We start from the raw sequence: 21,368 nt of genomic DNA, 5'->3' as shown, positions 1-21,368 counted from the left end.
CAGAGCCTGGCTCTCTGGGCCCCACTGCATTGGTTCTGGTATCATTCTGGCACCAGAGGGCAGCTTCCCTGCACCTGCCTCCTCCCTCTGTCATTGCCTGGCCCTCTACATGCCAGGCTCTGAGCAAGACAGACCCAGCTGGCAAGACAACTCCCAGTGTAGTTGGAGAGCTGCTCAGCAGGCAAGAGTGTGAAGAAAACACAGCAGTGCAAGGGGGCACAGCGACAAGGTGGCCAGGGAGGCCGCTCTGAGAGGACGGCATCTCTGAGGCGAAAATAGATGTCCGAGTCCCGCCAGGACTGACAGGGCAGAGTGGCACGATCTGGGCACAGAGAACAGCGAGTTAAAAGGCCCTGAGGCAGGTCTGAGCATGGCATGGCTGAAGCACAGGGAGCAAGGAGGAGTATCGGGTGTGGGGGCAGGCTGGCGTGGGCCACGGACTGGACGAGGTGGGAGCCACAGCAGGGCTCTGAGAAGAAGCCAAGCTGATGTCTAAGGAGCAAAGCTGCCTTCCCTCACCTCCAGAAAGGAAGTCACCAAATCCTCCCACAGGGGCCACCTCCTGCTCCCAGCCAGGCCCAGATGCTGGCTTTCAGTGCTGCCTCGTGAGGAGGCTCTCACTGCTGCACCTGAAGCAGACAGTTCATGCGGCTCCACCGTCTGTCTGTCAATCCCCAAGAGACTCATTCATCCCAGGTCTGGGAAGGCCCCTGCCCGCCCCATCTGGTTCCTGTGCCCATGGGCCCCACCCACATGGACAGTGGAAGGAGCCTCCACCTGGCGTGCTCATGGCTGAATAAATCGTCATGTGCTTTGTGAATGTCAGTGACCTGCACGCAGGCTTCTCCCAGCTAGATACCTGGACGCCCTTTGTGAAAGCTGCAGGGCCCCCTCCATAGTATCCGAACCTGTAAACAACCATGTTCAAACCAACGTGAAGAGGTATCTAGGAACTTTGCTTGGCAAACTGTGAACCACTTGCTGGGTAAAAAGTGCTTTGCAACCCTGCGGAGGGCCTTGTTATCGGTCAATTATTACTTTGTAAGCTGTGTTTTGTGAACAGCTCTGGGCTTTGTAAACGGCAAAGTCCTTTGGACACTGCAGATAATTTACCAGCTGTAGAGCGCAGTGGAGGACAGGGGAGCCTGGCGCGCTGCAGTCCATGGGGTCGCCAAAGGTCGGACACGACTGAGCGACTGAACAAGAGCGCTGTGAACCCAGAACAGGGGGCACCCCTCCGGGCCTCCGCGTGGAGGACCGGCGCTTGGGCACTCCGGGGCCGAGGGGTAGAAGCCGGGGCTGTGCCGCGCCGCCTGGTGGCTGCGGAGGGAGGAGCACCCCGGGCTGTGCCCGGGGCTCGGGTCGGCTGGACCCGCGCGCGCGCGCGCGGACACGAGTGCGTGCGTGTGTGCGCGCGCGCTTGAGGTGGGGGGCACGCGCGAGCGCACGGAGCCACATTCGCACGCTGGCCGATCCATCTATGCAGGTATCCACGGGCGCACCTGCAGGACCACGCCCTCAGGCCTTTCTCACGTGTTCATTCATTAGTGTTTCCACTGATCACAGGTGGGGCGCTCCCCGCTCCGCAGCTTCCGGCACTGAGCACACGATAGTGGCGGGTCTAACTAGCCCAGATTAGTACATCGATGGGGCCATGTGCAGGCTGGCTTCCCTGGGGAAGTCACAGGAGTCAGGAGCTGGTAAGCAGAGACCCACAGAAGGTGGGAAGGGGCGTTCTAGGCACAGGGTACAGTCACAAAGACCCCCCAGGTGAGAACGGCCTCCCCGCCCAGATGGAGCTTGAGGCTGTTAAACGCTGCATCCAGGAGGACTACCCACAGAGGCTGTCCCAGGCTGAGGCCAACCTTGGGCATGAAAGTCACACTTCGCCTCTGGCTGAACTGAAGATGGGAGGCTGGTGGATAGAGGCAGAGGAAAGAGGGACCCCAGGAGGATCCGTGTCTCCTGTGGGAACATGCCATTTCCCCTAGAGGGCCAGTGAGGCCCTGCTCTCAGATCTTGGTGTGCAGGCCAGAGAAGTCTCCTGAGCAGGATCCTTGCTGCCCAAGATGGGCATGAGGATGAGCCTGTGACCCTTCCCAGCCGAGATGAGCCAGTCCTGGGGCTTCAGCAATTCTGGAACACTTTGCTAAGCTGGCAGCAGCTACTGAGTCCTGACATGGCCCCAAGTGGGGAGTACAAAACTGAGACAAAGAAAACAAGTAAGGTGGATTTAAGTTCCACAGGAGATTAACCTGGCTCCCGGATTCCACGGTGCCTGAAGCCAGGCACACTTCCGCTTATGTGAGCAAGTAAATTCCCTTCTACTTCAGTCTGAAGGAAGAGAGTTTCAGCCCAGGCCTCAAGGATCACAGAGTGAGAACCCTGCCAAGGGGGCCGTCCTCCAGCTGCCCCACTCCCTCTGCCCCAGAGCCTAGTTCTCCAATCATGATCTGTGTGACTCTGGACAAGTTACTTCACCTCTCTGGACTCATCTGTGAGCTGGGGATAATGAAATTACCCTCAGTGAGGTGGCCGCCCAGCCCAGGCGCAGCACCTGACAAGGCACTCGTCAGTGCCCCTGGGGACCAGGCCCAAGTCTGCGCTCTGTCCAGCGTCCAGCAAGGGCCTGGAGCCTCATCACAGTCTGGAGGCAGCCTCGTGTCCTCACGTGTGGAAGCACACAGCCCTGGAAGGTCAGAGGCCCCCCTGACCATGCTGCCTGGCCCTGTGCCTCAGAGCCACCAGCCACCACTGCGCAGCAGGAGGGCTCACACCTCCGACACACAGTCACACAACCTTTTGCCCCACTTTTTTTTTTTTTTTTTAATTAAAACAGCAATCAGCCAACTGCCCCAACCCATCAGGGACAGGACCCTGGACAGGCAGTCCTTTCTTCAAAAAAAAAAAAAATATATATATATATATTTAAACAATACCAAAAGCAAATCCACAGCCCCCTTCAAGCCGGTCCCCAAGGAGAATGAGCTGGATGGCTCCCCTAGCACCTCTCTGAGTGGAGACCTTAGGCCCATCTCCCAAGACCCTAGCCTGAGCAGACAGGGCAGGTCTTAGCCTGCTGGTCCCCTAGCAGGTGACAGAAAAGTGATCGGCTCCAAACCATGCAAGAAAAACCAGCCAAACCCACAAAGCGAAAGAAAAAATCAGGAAGATAAATTAAAAAAATAAAGGTGAAACTACACCCCTAGAGGCGGCAGGCAAGGGCAAGGTGACCCCGGTGCCCTTAGCGCCCCGTCTGCCAGTGCTGGGGTGAAGGCCTCGGCGGCTCTGGCACCTGCCTTGTGGGGGCTCCAGGGAATTCACGTGGCTCATCCCCATGCTGGGTCTCCTCACCAATGCCAGGAGAGAGGTGTGGCCAGCCTAGGCCAAGTGTGCAAAGTCCATTCAGTCGAGAGATAAAAAAATATACAACTTGGGTGGCATCCAGGGCTGAGCCAAGGTAGTGGCCTGCACAAGGCAGGGCTGCCTTCTCTGTGAGGGGCATCAGGCCCCTCCAAGTCTAGAGTCTTGGGGTCCTTGGAGCAGCAGGGGCAGAGGCACTGGGGGTCCCCGATGGTCTGGTTCTTTGGCACTTGGGACCTTGCCTGTCAGGCAGGAGCAGCCCCCTGGATTCCTCTTGGGTGCCCAGGCCAGGGCGGCAGTAGCTTATGGGTGTGGGCAAGCACTGCCCCAACAGACAGTTGGAGAAGGTCCAAGCCCTGCCCCTACGAGTCCTCTCCCAGGATCTCCTTCACGAAGGCAGCGATGTCAGTCTTCTTGGTTTTGTGCGAGGTGAAGAAAGGGTGCTCCTGAGGGTACAGAAGGCAGTCACCTTGGAGGGCAACCAGCCAACTCCTAGTCCTAACCTGCACCCCGACCCTTCCAGCACCCCTGCCCTCGGAGGCCCTCCAGGTAGAGAGTGTTCAGGCTTCCTCCTCAGCTCTCTCACTGCCACCCTCAACTTGCTCTTGCCTCACACGCCAGGACTCTGTCCACAATGGGCATTCCAAGTGGAGTGCCCTCTCCATCGGCGAGGAGGTCCTCACTCATCCTTTGAGGCCCACTTCCCCTGCAAAACCTCCCGACACCTCCAAATAAAATGGCCCACCTGCCCTGCTGGCCCTCTGCCCCACTCCAAGAGCCTGGCATGAAGGGTGAAAGAGGGAGCCAGAGTACACAAGTGAATGAGAGAATGAACGACAAAGTTCCTCAAAGAATTCTGAATGCAGAGGCAAGCCAGAGGAGCTGCCCACTGCTGTGCATAGAGGCAGCCCTCTCCCAGAGAGCCCCGCCCACACTCACCATCAGCTCCAGGTAGCTCATGCGTTCCGCGGGGTTCTTTCTCAGGCTAGGAGAGAACAGGGTATGCTGGGGCCAGGATGGCAGGGAAGTGAGTCCAGCCCATCCAGGCCAGTCAAGTCAGGCTGGGCTCAGCCCTGCCCAAGCAGCAAGGAGACACACATGCTCCCGAGGCTCAGGAAAGAAAGGACTGACCTGTCCTGGGGGCTTCCAAGGGCAGAGTGGGATCCATGGTGCCCACCACAGAGACTGGACCAAGTTTCTTTGCCTCCTGGGGTGTGAGCTTTCTTATCTCTATAGTGACCTAGGAGATTTCCAATGATCCCAGTACTAAAATGCTACCATTAACCATCATATGCTTGGTGTCCTTAATCGAGAGAGGAAGTTCCTTACCATGGGTGCTGGGAGAGAATGACCCTGTCTGCCAGGCGCACCTGTTTTCAGACTTTCTTATTTTCCAGTGAAAGAAAGAAAGGCTGTGAATTCTCCCCTGAGCGTCTCTCTGGCCACAGCACAAAGCTGTTGGTATGTTATACTCTCAGTCTTCACTTCTCACTACTTTATAATTTTATGTTTTAGATCTCTCTTATAACCCAAGAGTATATTAGAAGAATTTACTTTTAATTTCCTTGTAGCTTTTTTCTCTATAGTTTGTATTTTCTGTTCCATCTAATTATAGTTAAGAGAATGTGGCCTATACGACTTTACCTCCTGCCTTTTCCCTTATTTCCTCTGTAATCTCAAACATAATTAATCTTTATAAGGATCTTGTGGGCATTCTTTAATGTGATACAAAGTTCTAAACATCAACAAAAGCAAATTCACTGTGCATTTAAATCCTCCATATACTCTTCATTTTCTTTTTGATCTATGTCATCTGTCCATTTCTAGAGGAACTGTATTAAAAACTCTTCCCAGGACCATAGTTTGTCAAATTATCCTTATACTCTATTTCTGCCTACTATTTTCATGCTGTTATTGGGGTTTATCTGCTCAAAAAGGAGACCGGGCCCAGGGAGGATGGGATCTGGCCAGGGCAGGGAAGGGTACTCATTGGGCTCAGGGAGACCCTCAGGTCTGAGCCGGGCTGAGACTCACCACTGTGCAGTAAAGTCCACAAACTCAGGGGAGAAACGGTCAGCTGGGAGCTGGGGGGACGGCTCCTCTACCACCTGCTTCAGCTGCTGGAAGGGGGTCCCCCAGGACTCGTAAGGAAATCGCAGAATGGCCATCTCGATCTGCAGTGGAGATAGCACTGCTGGGTCAGAGACACCCACGCTCCCACACGGAAGCAAAGCCTCCAAAGATCCTGCCTGTCCTAGTCCAGCAGCCAGAGCTGGACTGTGAGGCAGGGTAAGGGGCTGACAGGTGACATCAGTCCAAAGATGAAAGCCAAGGGACAGAGGAGTTAGTTCTTCTGTCCCAGCCAGCAAAGACTATATAGCTCATGGTACAAATTCAACCCTGAGTTTTGACTGGCTTGGCTATCAGGTTTTCAAACAATCTGAATTCAGAAGGTTTTGCATTAAAACCCAGGTTCCAGCTAACCTGGAAAAATCAGAGGGCTGGCAGCCTGGGGTGCTCCCCATAAAGCCGCTGTCAGCAAAGCGCCTTAGGAGAGCGATCAGCTTCGAAGTTCCCCACAAACCACTCCCTCCTCCCTAATGTCTCAGCAACACCTTAGCGTCTGCTGCCGTTTATGTGGGCTGTTGTTATTACTGAAAAGGCAAGCGGGAAATGAAATGATTCTCATGAGCTTGCAGGAGGAATGTTAGACTGAGAGGTTCATCTTCTGGGCTGTGCAGCAATCTACCAGGCCCCATTAGGAAATGAAGTCTGCAGCCCTTTCTCCTCCACAAAGCCCCCACCACCCAGCCACCAACGCCTGGGAACCCCACCTCCAATGCTTCCCCCTCCAGGAAGCCTTTCTACTCTGATCCTGCCACTGTTTCTCCTCGACTCCCTGGACACAAGGCTGCCATGGCCTCAATCGCTTCTACTAGACCCAGATCTCCCTGTGCCCCATGCCTCGCCTGCAGGAGTCATTTGTAGGAAAGAATGGCTGGCTCACAACAAACTCTGCTTCCAATTTTGACTGCTGACATGAAAACTCAGGTCCACCTCCCTGACAAGCGATCACCATAATAAACAGGAGACACCTCAACTCAAGCAGACGCACCCAAACAGGTCACCAGTTGTGCTCAAAAAGCACCTTCTCATCAGGCTCTAGGCTCCCCTCCAGCCAAGACACAAACAGGCCCGCAGATGGAGGTGACACAGTGTGGCGGGAATGGCTATGACCCTGGATTTTCATAGGGCCAAGACAGCCTTTCTTCCCTATAGTTTCCACTGACTCCGGCACACAGGAGTGAGGACCCTGCCTGGGCTGCAGAGAAGGATGCAGTGGCCACCAGAACTTAAGGACGAAAACAGCTTAAGGACAAAAACCTTGGACCTAGTCATTTCTCTCCTGGTAATTTTTTCTAAAAGAGCTCAAAAAATGAAAACAGAAGCAGCCTCTGGGCATAGAGACACATAGTATGGCATTATTTGTGGGAGTAAACGTGGAGAAGCAGCAAAAATGAGTAGGGCAGGTCACTGAGCCTCGCCACTGTTGTGAAGCCCTCGTGCACAGGGAGCCAGTTGGTCTGGGGCTGGCTGTGCATTCTCAGTGAGCACCACGAGCCCTGAGGAAGTCCAACAGGAAGTCATCACCGACGAGAGCGGCATAACGTTGCCCTAACCCAGGGAGGGCGTGAGGCATCTGCGGACACGCCACTGAGGACACCATAATCTTTGATGGCACTGTCTCTTCTCACATTGTGAAGCCAACCAACCCTTCTGTCCAGGCTAGACTATCTGGCCCTCAGAAGCCCACAGACCTGGCACAGCCCCCACCTGTGCTCCACCTGACCAGCAAGGGTGCCCCAGGCCGTACCATGGTGATGCCGAGGCTCCAGACATCGGACTTGACATTGTAGCCTTTCTGGTTCAGTTCTGGGTTGATTCTCTCAGGCTGGAAGAGAAGCCAGAGGAGGGTCACCCAGTCCCCCTCAGCTAGGTCTGGTTGCCCCCCACAAAAACTTAGGGGCCAGTGCTCACCCATCCTACCTCCCCCAGAGCAAGTGTGGAAGCTGAGGCTGGTGAGGGCCCGGGTCTCGAGGTGGAAGCCTAAGTCTTGCCACACAGCTGCCACACCTGGGGGTCCCACCTTGGGGTATCGGCAACTCTCGCAGGCCCCACCAGCCACCCCCCTGAGGTGAAACCTATCATCCAAATGGACACCGTGGGGCCAGTCAGAAAGGGGTGGAGAGGGCTGAGAAGGAGACTCCCTCTAGAAGGAAATTCGGGGTCTGGGGAGGCCTCATTCCTGATGGAGCAGGAGGACACAGCTAGGTGCCTAAGCCTGGCTGCTTCCTCTGGGCATGACCTGGGAACCACTTACGGCCATGTAGGGTTTGCAGCCAGCATCCATTGTCTTGGCCACGGAATCCACCAAGTAACCACTGATCCCAAAGTCACACATCTTCACGTGGCCCTCCTTGTTGATAAGGACATTGGACGGCTTCACATCTGCCAGAAGTAGGACACGCCTTTCAGCTACTGGTTGTTGGCCCCCACTGCCCAGGTCAGAGCTGGTAGCCACACAGTCAGGAGCCCCGGCCTCCAGCCATAGGTGGGGAGAGAAGTTAGCTCCACCAGGGCTTCCCCCAGGACCATGTCTTTGCAGCTTCACAGTTGGGACTCAGCCTCCACTTACCAGTGCAACCTCTGGCTCTGGGGTCCACCCAGATGCAGGGAACCCATCACTAACAGTATGAGCACTGTAAACCACCCAGTATCCACCCTGAGGGGCCAGCAGTCTTGGCCAGGAAGCACAAGGCAGCCGCTCAAACACAGGAGGCGGGTCTGTGGGAAAACCCGGAGCCCCAGGACTCAAGGTGGGCACGGAGCGGGCACAGAGTGGACACGGAGTGGACACGGAGTGAGCTAGGGGGCACAGCGGGGCCATCCAGCAAGCACACGCACAGGATACACGCGCATCCCTCCTGCCTTTTACGAGGACGTCTGCAGGGGCTCAGAGAGACGCCCAAAGGGTCCACGAAAACCTGCCAACAGCAGTGACCCGGGGACCACTGAGTGGGCTAATGAACTCCGTGTGGAAAAGCAGACCCCTCAGAACACAGAGGGAGGGGACAGGCAGGACACACACAGCCCCACCAAGTCTCAGAATCACTAGCCCAATTGGGAGGCTGAGAACAAGCAAAACCAACCCCCTTGAGAAAATCAGTGGAGTCAGGGGCTGGGGCGTTACAGGGCAAGAAAGGGAGGGGAGGGTGGGCGTGACCCAGTGTAAACGATGATCGGATTCGTGCAGCACGCTCCTCAACACGTAAACAACACGTCGAGACAAGATGGGCTGGCTTTCCCAGGATGAAGGTCCACCCTGTCCGCGCTCTGAGCACCAGGGAACAAAACTGGGACGGGCCTGGGGGCTGACGGGAATGGCTGAGAGGAGTGGACAGCGGCCCGGACCCAACGGGCACATCACAGCCTGTCGCCTCCCAGAGCCTCAGCATCGCAGGCCCGGCAGGACCGCGGGAACGTGTGTGTGAGGCCAGGCCCCTCCTCACCAGCCGGCCCAGGCACTGACCTCTGTGGATCACGGACAGCTTGCTGTGCAGGTGTTCCAGGGCCCTCACGATCTGGTGTGTGGGATAGGAAGTGGGGAGAAACAGGTCGCATCAACAGTGACAGAGCCATAAGACTCCCCACCCAGGGCTGTCTGTCGCCCTTCCCCAGGTCACACCCAGCCCCTCACCACCTGAGGCTCCCGCCCACATCCCAGCCTTTGCTGGGGTGTCCTGGCCACCCTGATACTGATATACCTGGTTCCTACACTGCTCTGAATGGGCCAGGGTCTCAGGTGATGTGACCAAGACCCTGGGGAGTCTGACTTATGAACCCCCAGAGTGCTGTCCCTCCCTCCACCAGACTCCTGGGTAGAATCTGGCCCTTCTGCAGCCTCCTTGCATCCACCCCCCTCCCCTACTAGCAGTCACTGGGCTACATGCTCAGAGCCACTCCCCACAGGAATCACCCGGAAGATTCTGACTCAACGCCCTGGGGGGTAAGTTTACATGTTCGCAGCTGTGGTCAGGGATGAGGACCACAGGTACACAGACCCCACTCCCCTTCTGCTTTGGCTGCTGGGTGCTCATGCCCAGGGAGCCGCCTGCCCTGACACGCAAGCTCAAGAGGCAGACCCGTGGTTTTCTCCCCTGACTGCGTGCCTCTGCGAGCTGCCTCCGAGCATCTTCAGGATAAGGAAGCTGTGAACACTAAGTCCTCTTCTGTGGCCTCAAAACTCAGGAGCTGCACAGGAAGGCCCAGAGATCCTGGCTCTGCCAAATCTCTGTTGCTCCAGGGTCCCCGGGGTCTCCTGAGCAGACTCTGCTCCAGGGTGGGGGCACCTGGGGCTTCCAAGGGCAGCTGCCCAGCTGCAGGACCACAGCTGAAGGCTACACCGGGGCCCCAGCTCTGCCCAAGACACTACCATTGGGACCCCCTCAACCCCACTTACAGACACAGCGATCTCCCCGAGAATGTCTTCTGGGATCGTCATGCCCTTGTCTAGCACCTTCCGATAGAACTTGTCCAGGGACGTGTCCATGAGCTCCATGCAGATCCACACGTCTCCCTGAAGGTGGACAGCCACAGCTCAGCCACATCCGCCCAGGGCTACCTGGCCCAGCATCCTCCCATGCCCATCCCCATGGAGCCGGCCAGCCCCCAACACACCTCCACCCCTCAGCCCTCAGGGGATCTCTGACCTCCCAGCCCCTCCCCGACAAGGCTCGCCTACACTGCTGGGTCCACATGGCAGCCTCCCCCGACTGTCACCTTGGCTCTCCCCCGTCAGATTCCTACTTCCACGGCTCATCCCAGCTCTGACCCTGGCCGATGGGTCTCTTCACCGGCAACATACTGTCCCCAACCCCCACGCCCCATCCAGGATAGCCTTCTGAGAAGGCTGGGTGCAGCATTCCCTGGGGTAACCCCAAGCTCCTGGGCTCCCTGCCAGCTGACTCGGCCAGTGGGGAGGCTGGCCATGTTTCCTCACCTCTCTAAAGAGGGCCCCATAGAAGGTGACGGTGTAGAAACAGTCCACCGTGCGCATGTTGACATCTAGGTCCATGAGCAGGCGCTTCTGCTCCTGAGAGTTCACGGTGGCCCGGATGCGCTGCGGGGGGAGGGGCTGCGGTCAGAGCCCGGGCGGCAGGGGTGCAGCCCCAGGTGCCCCCAGTTCTGATGGCCCTGGGTCGGGGACAGTGCTCACCTTCACGGCCATGATGGTGCCACTCTGGGCATGCCGCACCTTCTCCACCACCCCATAGGCACCTCGGCCCAGCTCTGAAATGGTCACCAGGTCATCCGCCTCCACCTCAAAGTTCTTAGGGGACAGAAAGGAGAGAGGGTTCAGGGGGGCCAAGTCAGGCACCAGTGGAGATGCTGGGGCAGCAGAAAGAGAATCGCCAGCCAGTCAGACTTGTGCTCAAGTCTTGCACCAGCCACTTCTGCTGTGTCCTGGGGTAAGTCACGTAACCTCTCTGAGCTTCCCCTCACCTTCTCTAAAACAGGCACAGCACCTACATAGGAAGGCTACTACAGGGTGTCAGCACATCAGCCTGGGAAATGCTCCCAGCGGTGCTGGGTCCTAAAGAGATGCCCTTTTCCTCTCACCCTACCCTCTCAGGTGGCCAGACTCACTCATTCATCACCTATGGCGTGTAAGTCCCTGTTTCAGGCTCTGGGAACACAGACAGGACAAAAGAACGGCCTTGCCTCCCAGGGAGTAGCGAGGCCCTGGTCGTCTACCCTCCCTCTTGACCTGCTGCCAGAGGAAGCAAGCAGGCGGATGAACAAGACTCCTAAGCATGTCCTGTGGGCAGCACACGGCCTCCAAGCCCGGCTTCCCAAGGGAACCACTGGCCTCAGGAGGTGCCAGTGAAACGCAGGCCCTTTGGGCAGAGCCAGGGATCTGCACACTCAGCACCGTGACTCCAGCTCCCCAGGGCCCAGGAGGTAGCCACCAGATGGGCCACCTGGTCAGCATCGAGGAGCCAGGCCCCCTCTACAGCCCAGCTGTGTCTCCACCCACAGACACCTCCTAGGGTCTGTTGACACCTACCCTGTCTCCAATGGTGATGAATGCCCGGGAGTCCAGGTTCCGGGGGAGCCTGCAGGAGAGAGTGGAGGCGTGAGCCCCAGAGAGCTCTGCCCTCTCAAGGGGGTCCCCACCCCCCACCACAGTCACCAAGCATCTGTGGGGCAGCACATGGCCTGTCACATGTACACGCCCTCAGATGGGCAAGGAGGGCTCCGAGAGGACATGCGAGGCACATGGCCCCCACAGCTGCTTAGAGGAGATGCTGCCCACAGGCGGCCTGGCCCCCAACACTAGCCCCTGCAGGAGGCCTTCCAGGCAGTGCCAGAGGAACTGAGGCCAACTCACGTGGGGCTGGGCGCCGGCGGCTTGGACATGCAGGAGATTCGTAAATCCTTTTTCCTCCTGGACTTTCCTAAAAGGGAGAGAAGGGAGCATGCAGTCAATCACTGGTCAACCAACATCCCCAGGTACAGAGAGGGACAGGTCCCAGGGGCCCGGCACAGACACAGATGCCAAGGGCCACTGTGGTCAGTGCCAGGATGGGACCCCAAGGCCTCCAGGCACCCAGAGGACATGTCCAGCCCAGGCTAGAGGGTCCAAGCCCCGCCGGTCATCCTGAAACAGTCACTCCACGGTCATCTGAGAAAAGACAGCACCCCCAAGGAAGATGAGCCTGCTCCCCAGCCCCCATGAGGCCCCTGCACTCCCAGGCCTGAAGAGTGAAAGCTGAAGTCCCAACACCCAGTACCTCTGAGCATGATCCTACTTGAGATTTACAGAAATGACCAGGTCACAGTGAGGTCACAAAGTGGAGCCCTGATCCAACACAACAGGCTCCTTAAAAAGGAGAAGCTTGGACACAGAGACAAGACATGCATCAGGGAGGAAGACGACCATCTGCGGCCGCAGCAGGACCAGCCCTGTGAAACCTAGATGGGGCTCTAGCCACCAGACAGGAAGTCCAGTATTGAAGCCACCCAGCAAGCGGGGCTTTGTCTAACGGGCATTACTCACAGCCAGGCCCATGGGCCAGGACCCTGTGTCCAGGTACCCGTGTGCAGGCCCCCTGTGTGCAGGCCCTGTATGTGTGCAGGTGCCCGTGTGCAGGCCCCGTGTATGCAGGCACCCCGTGTGCAGGCCCCCCATGTGCAGGGCCTGTGTGTGCAGGCCCCCGTGTGCAGGCCCCGTGTGTGCAGGCCCCCCGTGTGCAGGCCCCCTGTGTGCAGGCCCTGTGTGTGCAGGCCCCCGTGTGCAGGCGCCCGTGTGCAGGCCCCGTGTGTGCAGGCACCCCGTGTGCAGGCCCCCTGTGCATGCACCCTGGCCTCTCTCAGCCTCAGCTGCCCCAGAAAGGGCCCAGGTGGAGAAGCATGAGGACCCACAGTCACACCTGACACCATCAGTACTTCACCCCAACTCACTCCCGGCTGACTGGGGGTGTGGAGGGGGTGGGGGCTGGCGGGGGAGATAAGCCCAGCAGGCCTACAGGGGTCAAGGCAGGGCGGACTCAGGCCTGAAGCTGGACCCAAGGCCTCATCTCACCCCTGCCTACCGCCCCAGGCAGGCTTCATGCCTCTGGGCCTCAGATTCCCCACTGGGAGGAGCCCTGTCCCCAGCTCCAGCTAGGAGGGCGTGAGGTGAGAGGGGACCAGCAGGGTCCAACCTTCCCGGGAGTAGGCCCAGGCACTGGACAGGACTCCCTGAGGCACAAGCAGGGCCAGCTCTGGCCAGGCCCACTCTCTCCACACCTGCACAGTTTGTTCCTTTGCTGTTTAAAGTTTGCCAACATCAAGGGCCCCAGGAAGCCCGCTCCCCTCCCCAAGGAGCTGGATGGGCCTGAGCCCCAAGGCAACACCTCCTCAGCCCACACCTCCTGGGAACCGACGAGGGGTCACCTCTCCAAGCAGTCATGTCCCCGGCTCTCGGCCACCTGAGAATGTGGCCCGGTGCCCGGCCTGCAGTTGGTGCTGAAGAAGAATGGGCATCGCAAGCACTGGGCAGCCCTGGAACTAGACCACCTGGAGCAGAAACAGTGACCACACACCTCTCCTGCGGCCCAGTGCCTCCTCCAGGCTCCCGCCCAAGGCCTGCACCCCTTGCCTCGGTGTGCACACCCTCTTGAAGCCACCTCTGGACCAGGTTTGGATCGAGCCTCCAGCACACCCTGCTGTATGGCCTCAGCACCTCATCTGTGAACCCAGATGGGCCCCTGAGCTTGGGTCCAGCGGTGGGGGGGCCGGCACTGCCATCCAGTGACGGGCAGGAGCATCAGTGCCCCTGGGGAGACAAGGCCCAGGCCCAGCTGTACTTAGAGCAGGGTGAACCACCCACCTCTGGGAGGGCCTCCAGCATCTGCCTGGGGTGGGTGGGCAGACACCTGCAGCCTCTCCTCAGGGGGGCCCCAGGCCCCCTTCATCTGTGGGCCTGTCTCCCCAGGCTGGGCGTCCTGTGCTGGAACATCCTGGCCTGTGGGGTGGCACCTCTACCCCGCAGATGCCAGTAGCACCCCAAGTTGCTGAATGTCTTCAGATCTGGCCTCAGGGCCTGCCTGCTCAGTGCTGAGGGGATGGAGGCTGTGAGCTGGATGGCTTGGGGCCCTCCCATGGACTCTGCAGATGAGAAGGGCCGCAGGAGGTGGGGGCACAAGGGAGGTGGGGTCCCGGGACTTAGGAAGCCAGCATGTGGCCAAGTGGCCACCTCGCCACTGTGGGGTGGTGGGCAGGAGCGGGGGGGCAGGCAGAGCTGCTGGGCTGAGCGGCCCCAGCCCAGCCTGGTGCTCCCTGTGGGCTCAGCACTGGGGGCGCTGTGGCAGATGTGGGCCTGGCTGTGGAGACTCCTTGGAGTGGAGAGCCCTGGTTTCCCTAAGTGAGGTGAATCGAAGAGCTTCTCCTCCAGGGGCATCGTGACTCCTAGAGGAGACAGGAAAGGCCTGCATGTGAGTGGCAGGCTGCTGCTATCATGGACAAGGGGGCGTTAGAGAGAGGCCCCCACCTCCGACAACCAGCCATGTTGCCTTGTCTGTAAAACGGGATGAAATCACTCCACACTGAGGTCATGGCTGGGCAGTTGGCACACCCCTGTGCTAGGGGCAGGCTCCAGGTGCCCAGTCAGGTCCTGAGCAGGCCTGGGCTGGAGGTACAGAGGTGGGGACGTAGCTCAATGCAGGTTGGGCGCTGCTCTAAGTGCTGTATCTGACAACGACAGGCAGGTGCTTTTTTTCATCCCCACTGTATGAATGAGGATACTGAGGCTCAGAGAGAGGGGAGGGACTTACCCAGGACCACCCAGCCTGTAAGGCACAAAGGTGGGATTTGAACTTGTCGCAGAGAGAGCCTTGCTTTTGGCGACAGGGTTGCACAAGAGCCAAGGCAAGTGTGGAGTGAGTAGAGACTCGGCTCTGGGGCTGCGGGCTGTGCCGTCAGGGTACATGCTCAGCAGTGGGCCCAGGGCCGCCTGGGTCAGGCCCTTTGGCCAGGACTGAGTCTCCGCTGCTGGCCCCCAGACACCCGGCTTGAAGTGCATCCCTTTACACTCCCTGATGGCGCCCAGACACCTCTGTTGACACACGAGGCCCTTCACTTGTCCCCTTGCACCATTCGCTTGTGAAAATCTTAAGAGAAACCCTGGAAGCTACACAATGATGCAGTCAATGAAAGTCAGGGCTGGTGGTACAGCTGCCCAGGGGGAACACTGTACCACTGGGAACCTGAGATTCACTTGAAGCAATAACAGCTGGAGACGCTGAGACACGCTCAGTGCTTCCACATGTTAACACGCTGACCCTCAACAGAGGCCCCAGTATCACCCCCATGGTGCAGTTCCTCACTGCCGGCCAGTTCCAACCTCTCCCCACCGGCCACCATACACCAGCGCTGGCCTCACAGACCACGGTGTGGATGCTGGCCCAGGACTCCTGCAGGTCAGTGAACCTAAATATACCACATGTACCTTAGGGCTCGATTTAAAACAATACAGAAATGATGAGCACAAAAGTCAGGACAGTTATCAGAAAGAGGCGACACTGAAGGGCTTCAGGGGCACAGAAATGTGAGATATTTTTTAGCTGAGTGTCAGGAGCACAGAATTCCCTTTTCTTTGTTTCTTAAAATGCAGAGGTACATTCTATACAATCTTGTGGTGTCTGCAGTTAAAACACACAAAAAGAACGGATGCCCACCTGCTGGTAGGCATCAGCAGCGGCTGCAGACCCAGCCCCCACACCACAGGAGGACAGTTCAGGGTTGCCTGGAGGGACACCGGGGGGGGGAAGGGTGACTGGACACAGCCTCCCAGAGAGCCAGGACAACCCCTGGGTTGTCCATTCAGCCTGCAGTGACACCCCAGAGAGGGGTCCTCAGGACATGGGGAGGGTGACAGGCACCTGTCCCCATCAGGGTGAGTCTGGTGACCCTTTCTCGGGGGGCAGGAGTCCCCAGAGCCACTGAGGGGGAAGCAACCACAGAAGCATCTGGGCAAGAAGCCTGACTCACGTGGACAATGCTGTGGGCACCTCTGAGAGGCACCGCCAAGGGGAGGCAGATACAGTCCCTAGAGACGATGAGCTCCAGCATGCAGAGCTGAGCTCCGGGCAGGCCCACCCCATCTCCCCCATCCAGCTGGCACGGGGCTCTCTGTGTGTTGTTCTTCCTCTGCAGCCCAACAGTGACCCCTCCCAAAACACTGACAATGTTCCCCACGGCCACCAAGGCCCTACCTCCCAGCTGCTCCCCATCAGCTCAGTGGCGAACCTTGAAGCTGGACCCTCAGAATCACTCCTCCACCGCCTCCTTTTCTCCAGCCAGGATGCTCCCCGGTCAAGAGAGTCCTCACCCAACCCTGCATACCCACAGCAAGTGCCCTGCCTGGCCCTGAAGGGGCTCTGCCCACTGAGCGGCTGGCCTAGGAGGCTCCCACTCTTCTGACTCCTGGTGCCACATGCCCTACACTGTGGGGGAGGCAACCATCCCATTCTCTCTGCTCCCCACAAGCCCTCCCCAGGAAGGCCCAAGAGGCCATGAAGCTCCCGGCTCCAGTGTGGGGACCAGAGCCTGGCAGGTGCCAGCTGCAGCCAAAGTCATGTCATAAGGCTTAAAGTCCACCATCAAGGTCCCCATTCTGTTTGTTCATCCACCAACGAACAACTGCCACCACCATAACAACGAGAAAATAACAGATGACATTTGTTTGACAAACACTATCTCCCACCTTTACCACCACTCTGAGATAGGGGGTTGGTTACTCTCACTTTACAGAAGAGGAGACTAAGGGTCAGAGAGGGCACCTGAGGAAGCTGGGAAGCAGTGGAGCGAGTCAGAATTTGAACACAGGCCCACCCACCCCTGAGCCCAGGCTCTGCCCACTTCCTGTCTCACTGAGGTTCCTCATAGGCAGAGGGCAGTCTCTGTTGTTCCTGTACCTGGTACTAGCGAGGGGGATGAGGCTGTCTACACACATCCTCACAGCTGCCAGCATGCAGGGTTCCCATACCCATTCTGCAGGTGAAGAAGCTGAGGCCTGCATCTGAGAGCTGGGCACTGCCAGGGGACTGAAAGCATTACAGTGGGCAGTGGACGTCCAGCGTTACAGCGGGGGGGCTGGGCTGGGATCTGACCAGAGTCTTCGCCTCTGGGGGAGTTCAGGGCACCTCTGCTCCTCTGCAGCCCGGAGCCCCCAGCTGCACATCTGAGCAGGAGGAGCCCCTGGGCCGAGGGCAGTGAACAGTCACCACCACCTGCTCCAGCTCCATGAGCAAGAGGAAGTTTCTGGGGGGATGGGCGAGGGGCCAGGAGCAGGGGTCTGGAGCCACCCCGTACCAGGTCCAGGGAGGGGGCCGCCTCCACGCCCAACCCAGGACCAGAGGCCGGCCCATGAGGCGGGGACTCAGCCCCCCTCCCACCCACCAGCAGCCAGGCATTGGCCCTTTAAGCTGCAGCCGGCAGGCTGGCATGCCCCAAGAGTGAGTCAGTGCCCAGTGCCCGCTGACTCACCCGCCGGAAGCCTCCTGCTGCCCCGGCCCTCTCCCCGCACAAGTGACTGAGAACTTTGCTCCCTTCAGGCCCTGAGCCACAGGCTGGCTGATAGACAGTTTCCTGTGCGTCATGCCAGGGGTGGGGGAAGTCCCCAAGATGCCACCTTCCAATCTTTCCAAGAGCCAGGGACAGGACGGGTAGGGGAGGGCAGCCACATGGCAGGAAGGGCCAGGACACTGTGCGCCTGCAGCCTCAGTGTGCCCAGGGGGCAGCAGGAGGCACAGGAGGATCAACCAGGAAGTGCCCATGGGGGCAGCACTCACAGTGCAGCTGGGGGCACCCCAAGGACAAATGTGGCTGGAGGCAGCAGACCCAGACTGTGCTATCCAAACGTGCCCCTGCCCTCTGACCCTGGCTGCTCTCAGCCTCTGACCCCAGGCAGAGATGGCCTGTGGGCAAGGGGGCTGGGAAAATATCAGGGCTACGGGGCCTGGGGCCTCATGCACTCTTGGAAACTCCCCAGGCCAGTGGCAGGGAAGGCAGGACAGGGCACCCCTGCAGGGCAGGAAGCTCAGAGGTAAAGCTCTCTAAGGTCAGGTGCCAACCACACCCTGCTTGGTCCAAATTCCTCAAGAAGGCGTGAAGAAAGACATCACTATGAGAAGGGCTAGGTCAAGCCACTCCTCCTGTCTGACCTCAGTTTTGTCACCTATCAAATGGGCCTCACTGCAGTGAGCATAAAGTGTGCCAGCTATAAAGGGTTGTGTACACATAAGGCACCATTTCTGGCTCAGGCCATCCTCCAGGTCAGGCATGGACTCAAGGAGATGCTTCTGGACAGAGGTGTGATGGGGGAAGGGGAAGTGTCCCACCAGCTCAGCCCAAGCACCCAGCACAGAAAAGGGACACAGGGGAGCACTGGGCACTGAGTCCTAGAACCCCACTTCCATCTGTCACAGCTGTGTGACCTCAGGCAAGGCGCTGAACACTTCTGAGCCTCAGCTTCCTTGTCTGTGAATGAGGCTGTGAACCATAAATGGGTGAATGCATGGCACACAGGAAAAGTTTGGGATTTTCGGGGTGGGGGGGGTATTGTGGCTTTCCTGCCACGTGTTGCCACAAACTCCAAAGAGGTTAAGGGTGTCCCTGGGCCTTGAGTAGACCCCTGACCCTCCATCCAACCCACTCAACATCATCTGTTATCCAGACCCACAAACTGGAAACTCATCCTGGCCCTCTCTCTGCTGAGAGGCTCAGAGAAGACAATACCAGGGCTCAAGTCACACAGCATATAAGTGTTGCCCCAAAGTGCTTTATTCCTTCATACACCTGACTCCTCTCGCTTCCCAACCTTGCAACTTTAATTTTTATTTTGATGAGGCGTCCCCTGCCTGGAACAGCAGAAAGGGACTTCAAAAACAAACACTGTTTCCAATCTCTTCTTTCTGCCCCTGAAAACCCTGTGGCCCAGAGAGGATCATGGACCTGCCTGAGGTCTCACAGCCTGGCCAGGCTAGGCCTACACCTGGAGCTGGGGAAGAGAAATGTCTGATTTCCCGGTTCCCAAGCTCCACGAGGTCGGCGCAGTGCAAGTCCCTGCTGGGTACTCACAGTAGCTAGGCAGCGGTCAGGGACCCAGCCTCCCACTTAGGTTAAGACTTAATTACCCTCCACCTGGCCGGCTGGGCTCGGGTCCACAGCCACTGCAGCCACCAGGAACAGCAGCAGGGAAGGAGGACCCACACCCTTCCTGGGATCCCATAAGCGCTCCAGCTGCCACCCCGGCCCCACCCAGAGAGACAGAGGCAGGGGTAACCCCTGATTAGGGCCCCTAAGGGCCAGCTGTTACCTTTCTCCTCCTCACTCTGCAGCTACAAACCAGGAGAGGCAAGGCCTGGATCCCACATGGCTGGGGCCTTTCCAGCAAGAAAAATGGTAACAGTAACACAGTCAGACTGTCTGCTAAGCGCTTCTCATCGTCATCACCCACAATTGCCTAGAACTCTTTAGTATTCACTATCTCACATCCTACGCCTGAAGTCCACGGAAGGTAGGTGTGATAAGGACACTCCTGCTGCTGGCGTGAAGCAGCAGGTTAGGGAGGCGGGGGCAGCCCATTCATTACGGATGCGTCCGGTTTGGAAATCTCTCACACAGTCCAGCCCTCTGAGACTCTGACATGCCAAAAACATCCTATCCTTTTCCTGCCAAAAAAAAAATCCCCCTTTCACCCTCCAAGTCTCGTCCTCCCCCTCTGCATGACAAATCCTGCTGCCGCAGCCGCCACCTCACAAAAATTTCCAAGAAGGCCGGCTGCTTGGAGAAGACAAAAGCAAGACCACTGCATAGCCAGCAACCGCCTGGCAGTTGGCCCTGGACCCACAGACAGCGGGGACAGACCTGGTAGCAATCAACCCTGCACAAGAGGAGATGAGCTCCCCCAGTACAAAGAGAAGCCTGCAAGTCCAGATGAGCGGAGCCAGTGGAGAGGCCATGCAGTAAGGTGTGATGGGAGGCCAAGAGAGGTTCCCCCTCACCGAGACAGGGCTGAAGGACGGCCAGGAAAGGGGCCATGTGGGGCCTACTAGGATGGAGAGCCTTGGGGGAGAGTTAGGGGAGATCTGAGCTGGACTGTAGCCAGGACACCCACATGGGAGGGGGCGTTTACAGAGAGATCCCCAGAAGGGCAGTTAAACCCCAGCCAGGATACAGCCCTGGGACGCAGGAGTGGAGGGGGGCTGGGTGCAAGATGGGAGTGAATCCCACCTGGGTCCCAACTGAGGGACCCAGACTGGGAGCGTTTGTTCCTGTCCATGCTGCAGTTAAGGTCCAAATGGGGAGGTCCAAGCAAGGTTTCTGACCTGGTGTGGGGTGATCAGAACGAAACCTTCGTCAGAGTTCGGGCTGGGCCCGAACCGATCAGGGAGGGGTTCCAGGCCGGGAAGCTGCCCGGGTGCGGGCCCGGCCGGGAGACCGCGCAGAGGTCGGGTCCGCAGCCCGAGCGTTCCTACCTTTGGACGTGGGCACGCCGGCGGGCGGGCTCGGGGCAGGGGACTCCATGGTGCGGGCGGGTCCGGGCGGCGGCAGAACTAGTCCAGGGGGCGGCGGGCTCGGCCCGGGCGGAGCGCGCTCATGGCTACGGGCGGGCGGGTGGCCCGGGCGGCGGGCAGGGCGGCAACACGGACGTGTCCGCGGCAGGCGGCGGGGCCAGACTGGGCAGTGCGGCAGGGCCCCGGCGGGACGGCGCCGACGTAGGCCCCGCCCCGCGAACCCATTGGCCCTCCAGTCTCCGGGCCCGGCCCCTGCCTATCAAACGGCGTCGGGGGCCTGCCCGTCAAACTCAAGCCTCACCTTCCATTGGCCCAGGGCGTGGCTCCTCCCACAGACTGTCAAGCCCGCCCCTCACCGGGAAACCCGTCAGGCCCCGCCCCTCGGAGCCCGGGCGGGTCCTTCCCGCTGCCGGTCAGGAAACCAGCCCAGCCCACTCCTGGGCCCGCCCCGCTCGCGCAGGCTGGAGTGCCCAGAAATCCTGGGTACCCCAGGCCCGCCCAGCTGCGGCCCGGGAAGCGGAAAAGTGGGTGCTGCGGGCGTCAAAGTGCGCCCGCCCCCTGGTGGGGTCGAGATCACATCCCGCTTTGACTACTTCCTGGCCAGGCTGACCTGGGCAAGTCATGTCACCCCGGAGCCTGTTTCCGCGTCCCCGCCTCCAGGCGCTGCTGAAAGGAAGGGACTCAGGCTTCCGCAGACACTCAGAAGGTGTTTGTTGACTATTCATTACGGACGGACCAGCCCTCTCTCCTGCTCCCACGTGGAGCCTGGGGGATTTCAAGAGCCACTCACCAATCTGGCACGGGGACCAGGTCACTAGAATGAACAGTCTAGCAGAGGTCACGGGGTCAGTCCCTCGCTTCACGTGGGCATGAGTGTGTCAC

General features: G+C 58.8%; 1 protein-coding gene across 1 annotated transcript; it reads right to left on the bottom strand.

Annotated features, from left to right (window-relative positions):
* Positions 1-2,811: 2,811 nt before the first annotated feature.
* On the bottom strand, positions 2,812-20,650 carry MAP2K3 (mitogen-activated protein kinase kinase 3). Its single transcript, NM_001083693.1, is given in 12 exon segments — positions 2,812-3,809; positions 4,303-4,348; positions 5,398-5,537; positions 7,238-7,315; positions 7,745-7,872; positions 8,954-9,005; positions 9,884-10,000; positions 10,424-10,543; positions 10,640-10,753; positions 11,492-11,540; positions 11,816-11,882; positions 20,448-20,650. Coding segments are annotated over 12 exon segments (1,044 nt in total). The 5' UTR covers positions 20,497-20,650; the 3' UTR covers positions 2,812-3,725.
* Positions 20,651-21,368: the final 718 nt, after the last annotated feature.

The sequence above is a fragment of the Bos taurus genome, chromosome 19 (genome assembly GCF_002263795.3).
Source record: "Bos taurus isolate L1 Dominette 01449 registration number 42190680 breed Hereford chromosome 19, ARS-UCD2.0, whole genome shotgun sequence".
Classification (NCBI taxonomy): Eukaryota; Metazoa; Chordata; class Mammalia; order Artiodactyla; family Bovidae; genus Bos; species Bos taurus.
This window is presented reverse-complemented; position numbering and strand designations above follow the sequence as displayed.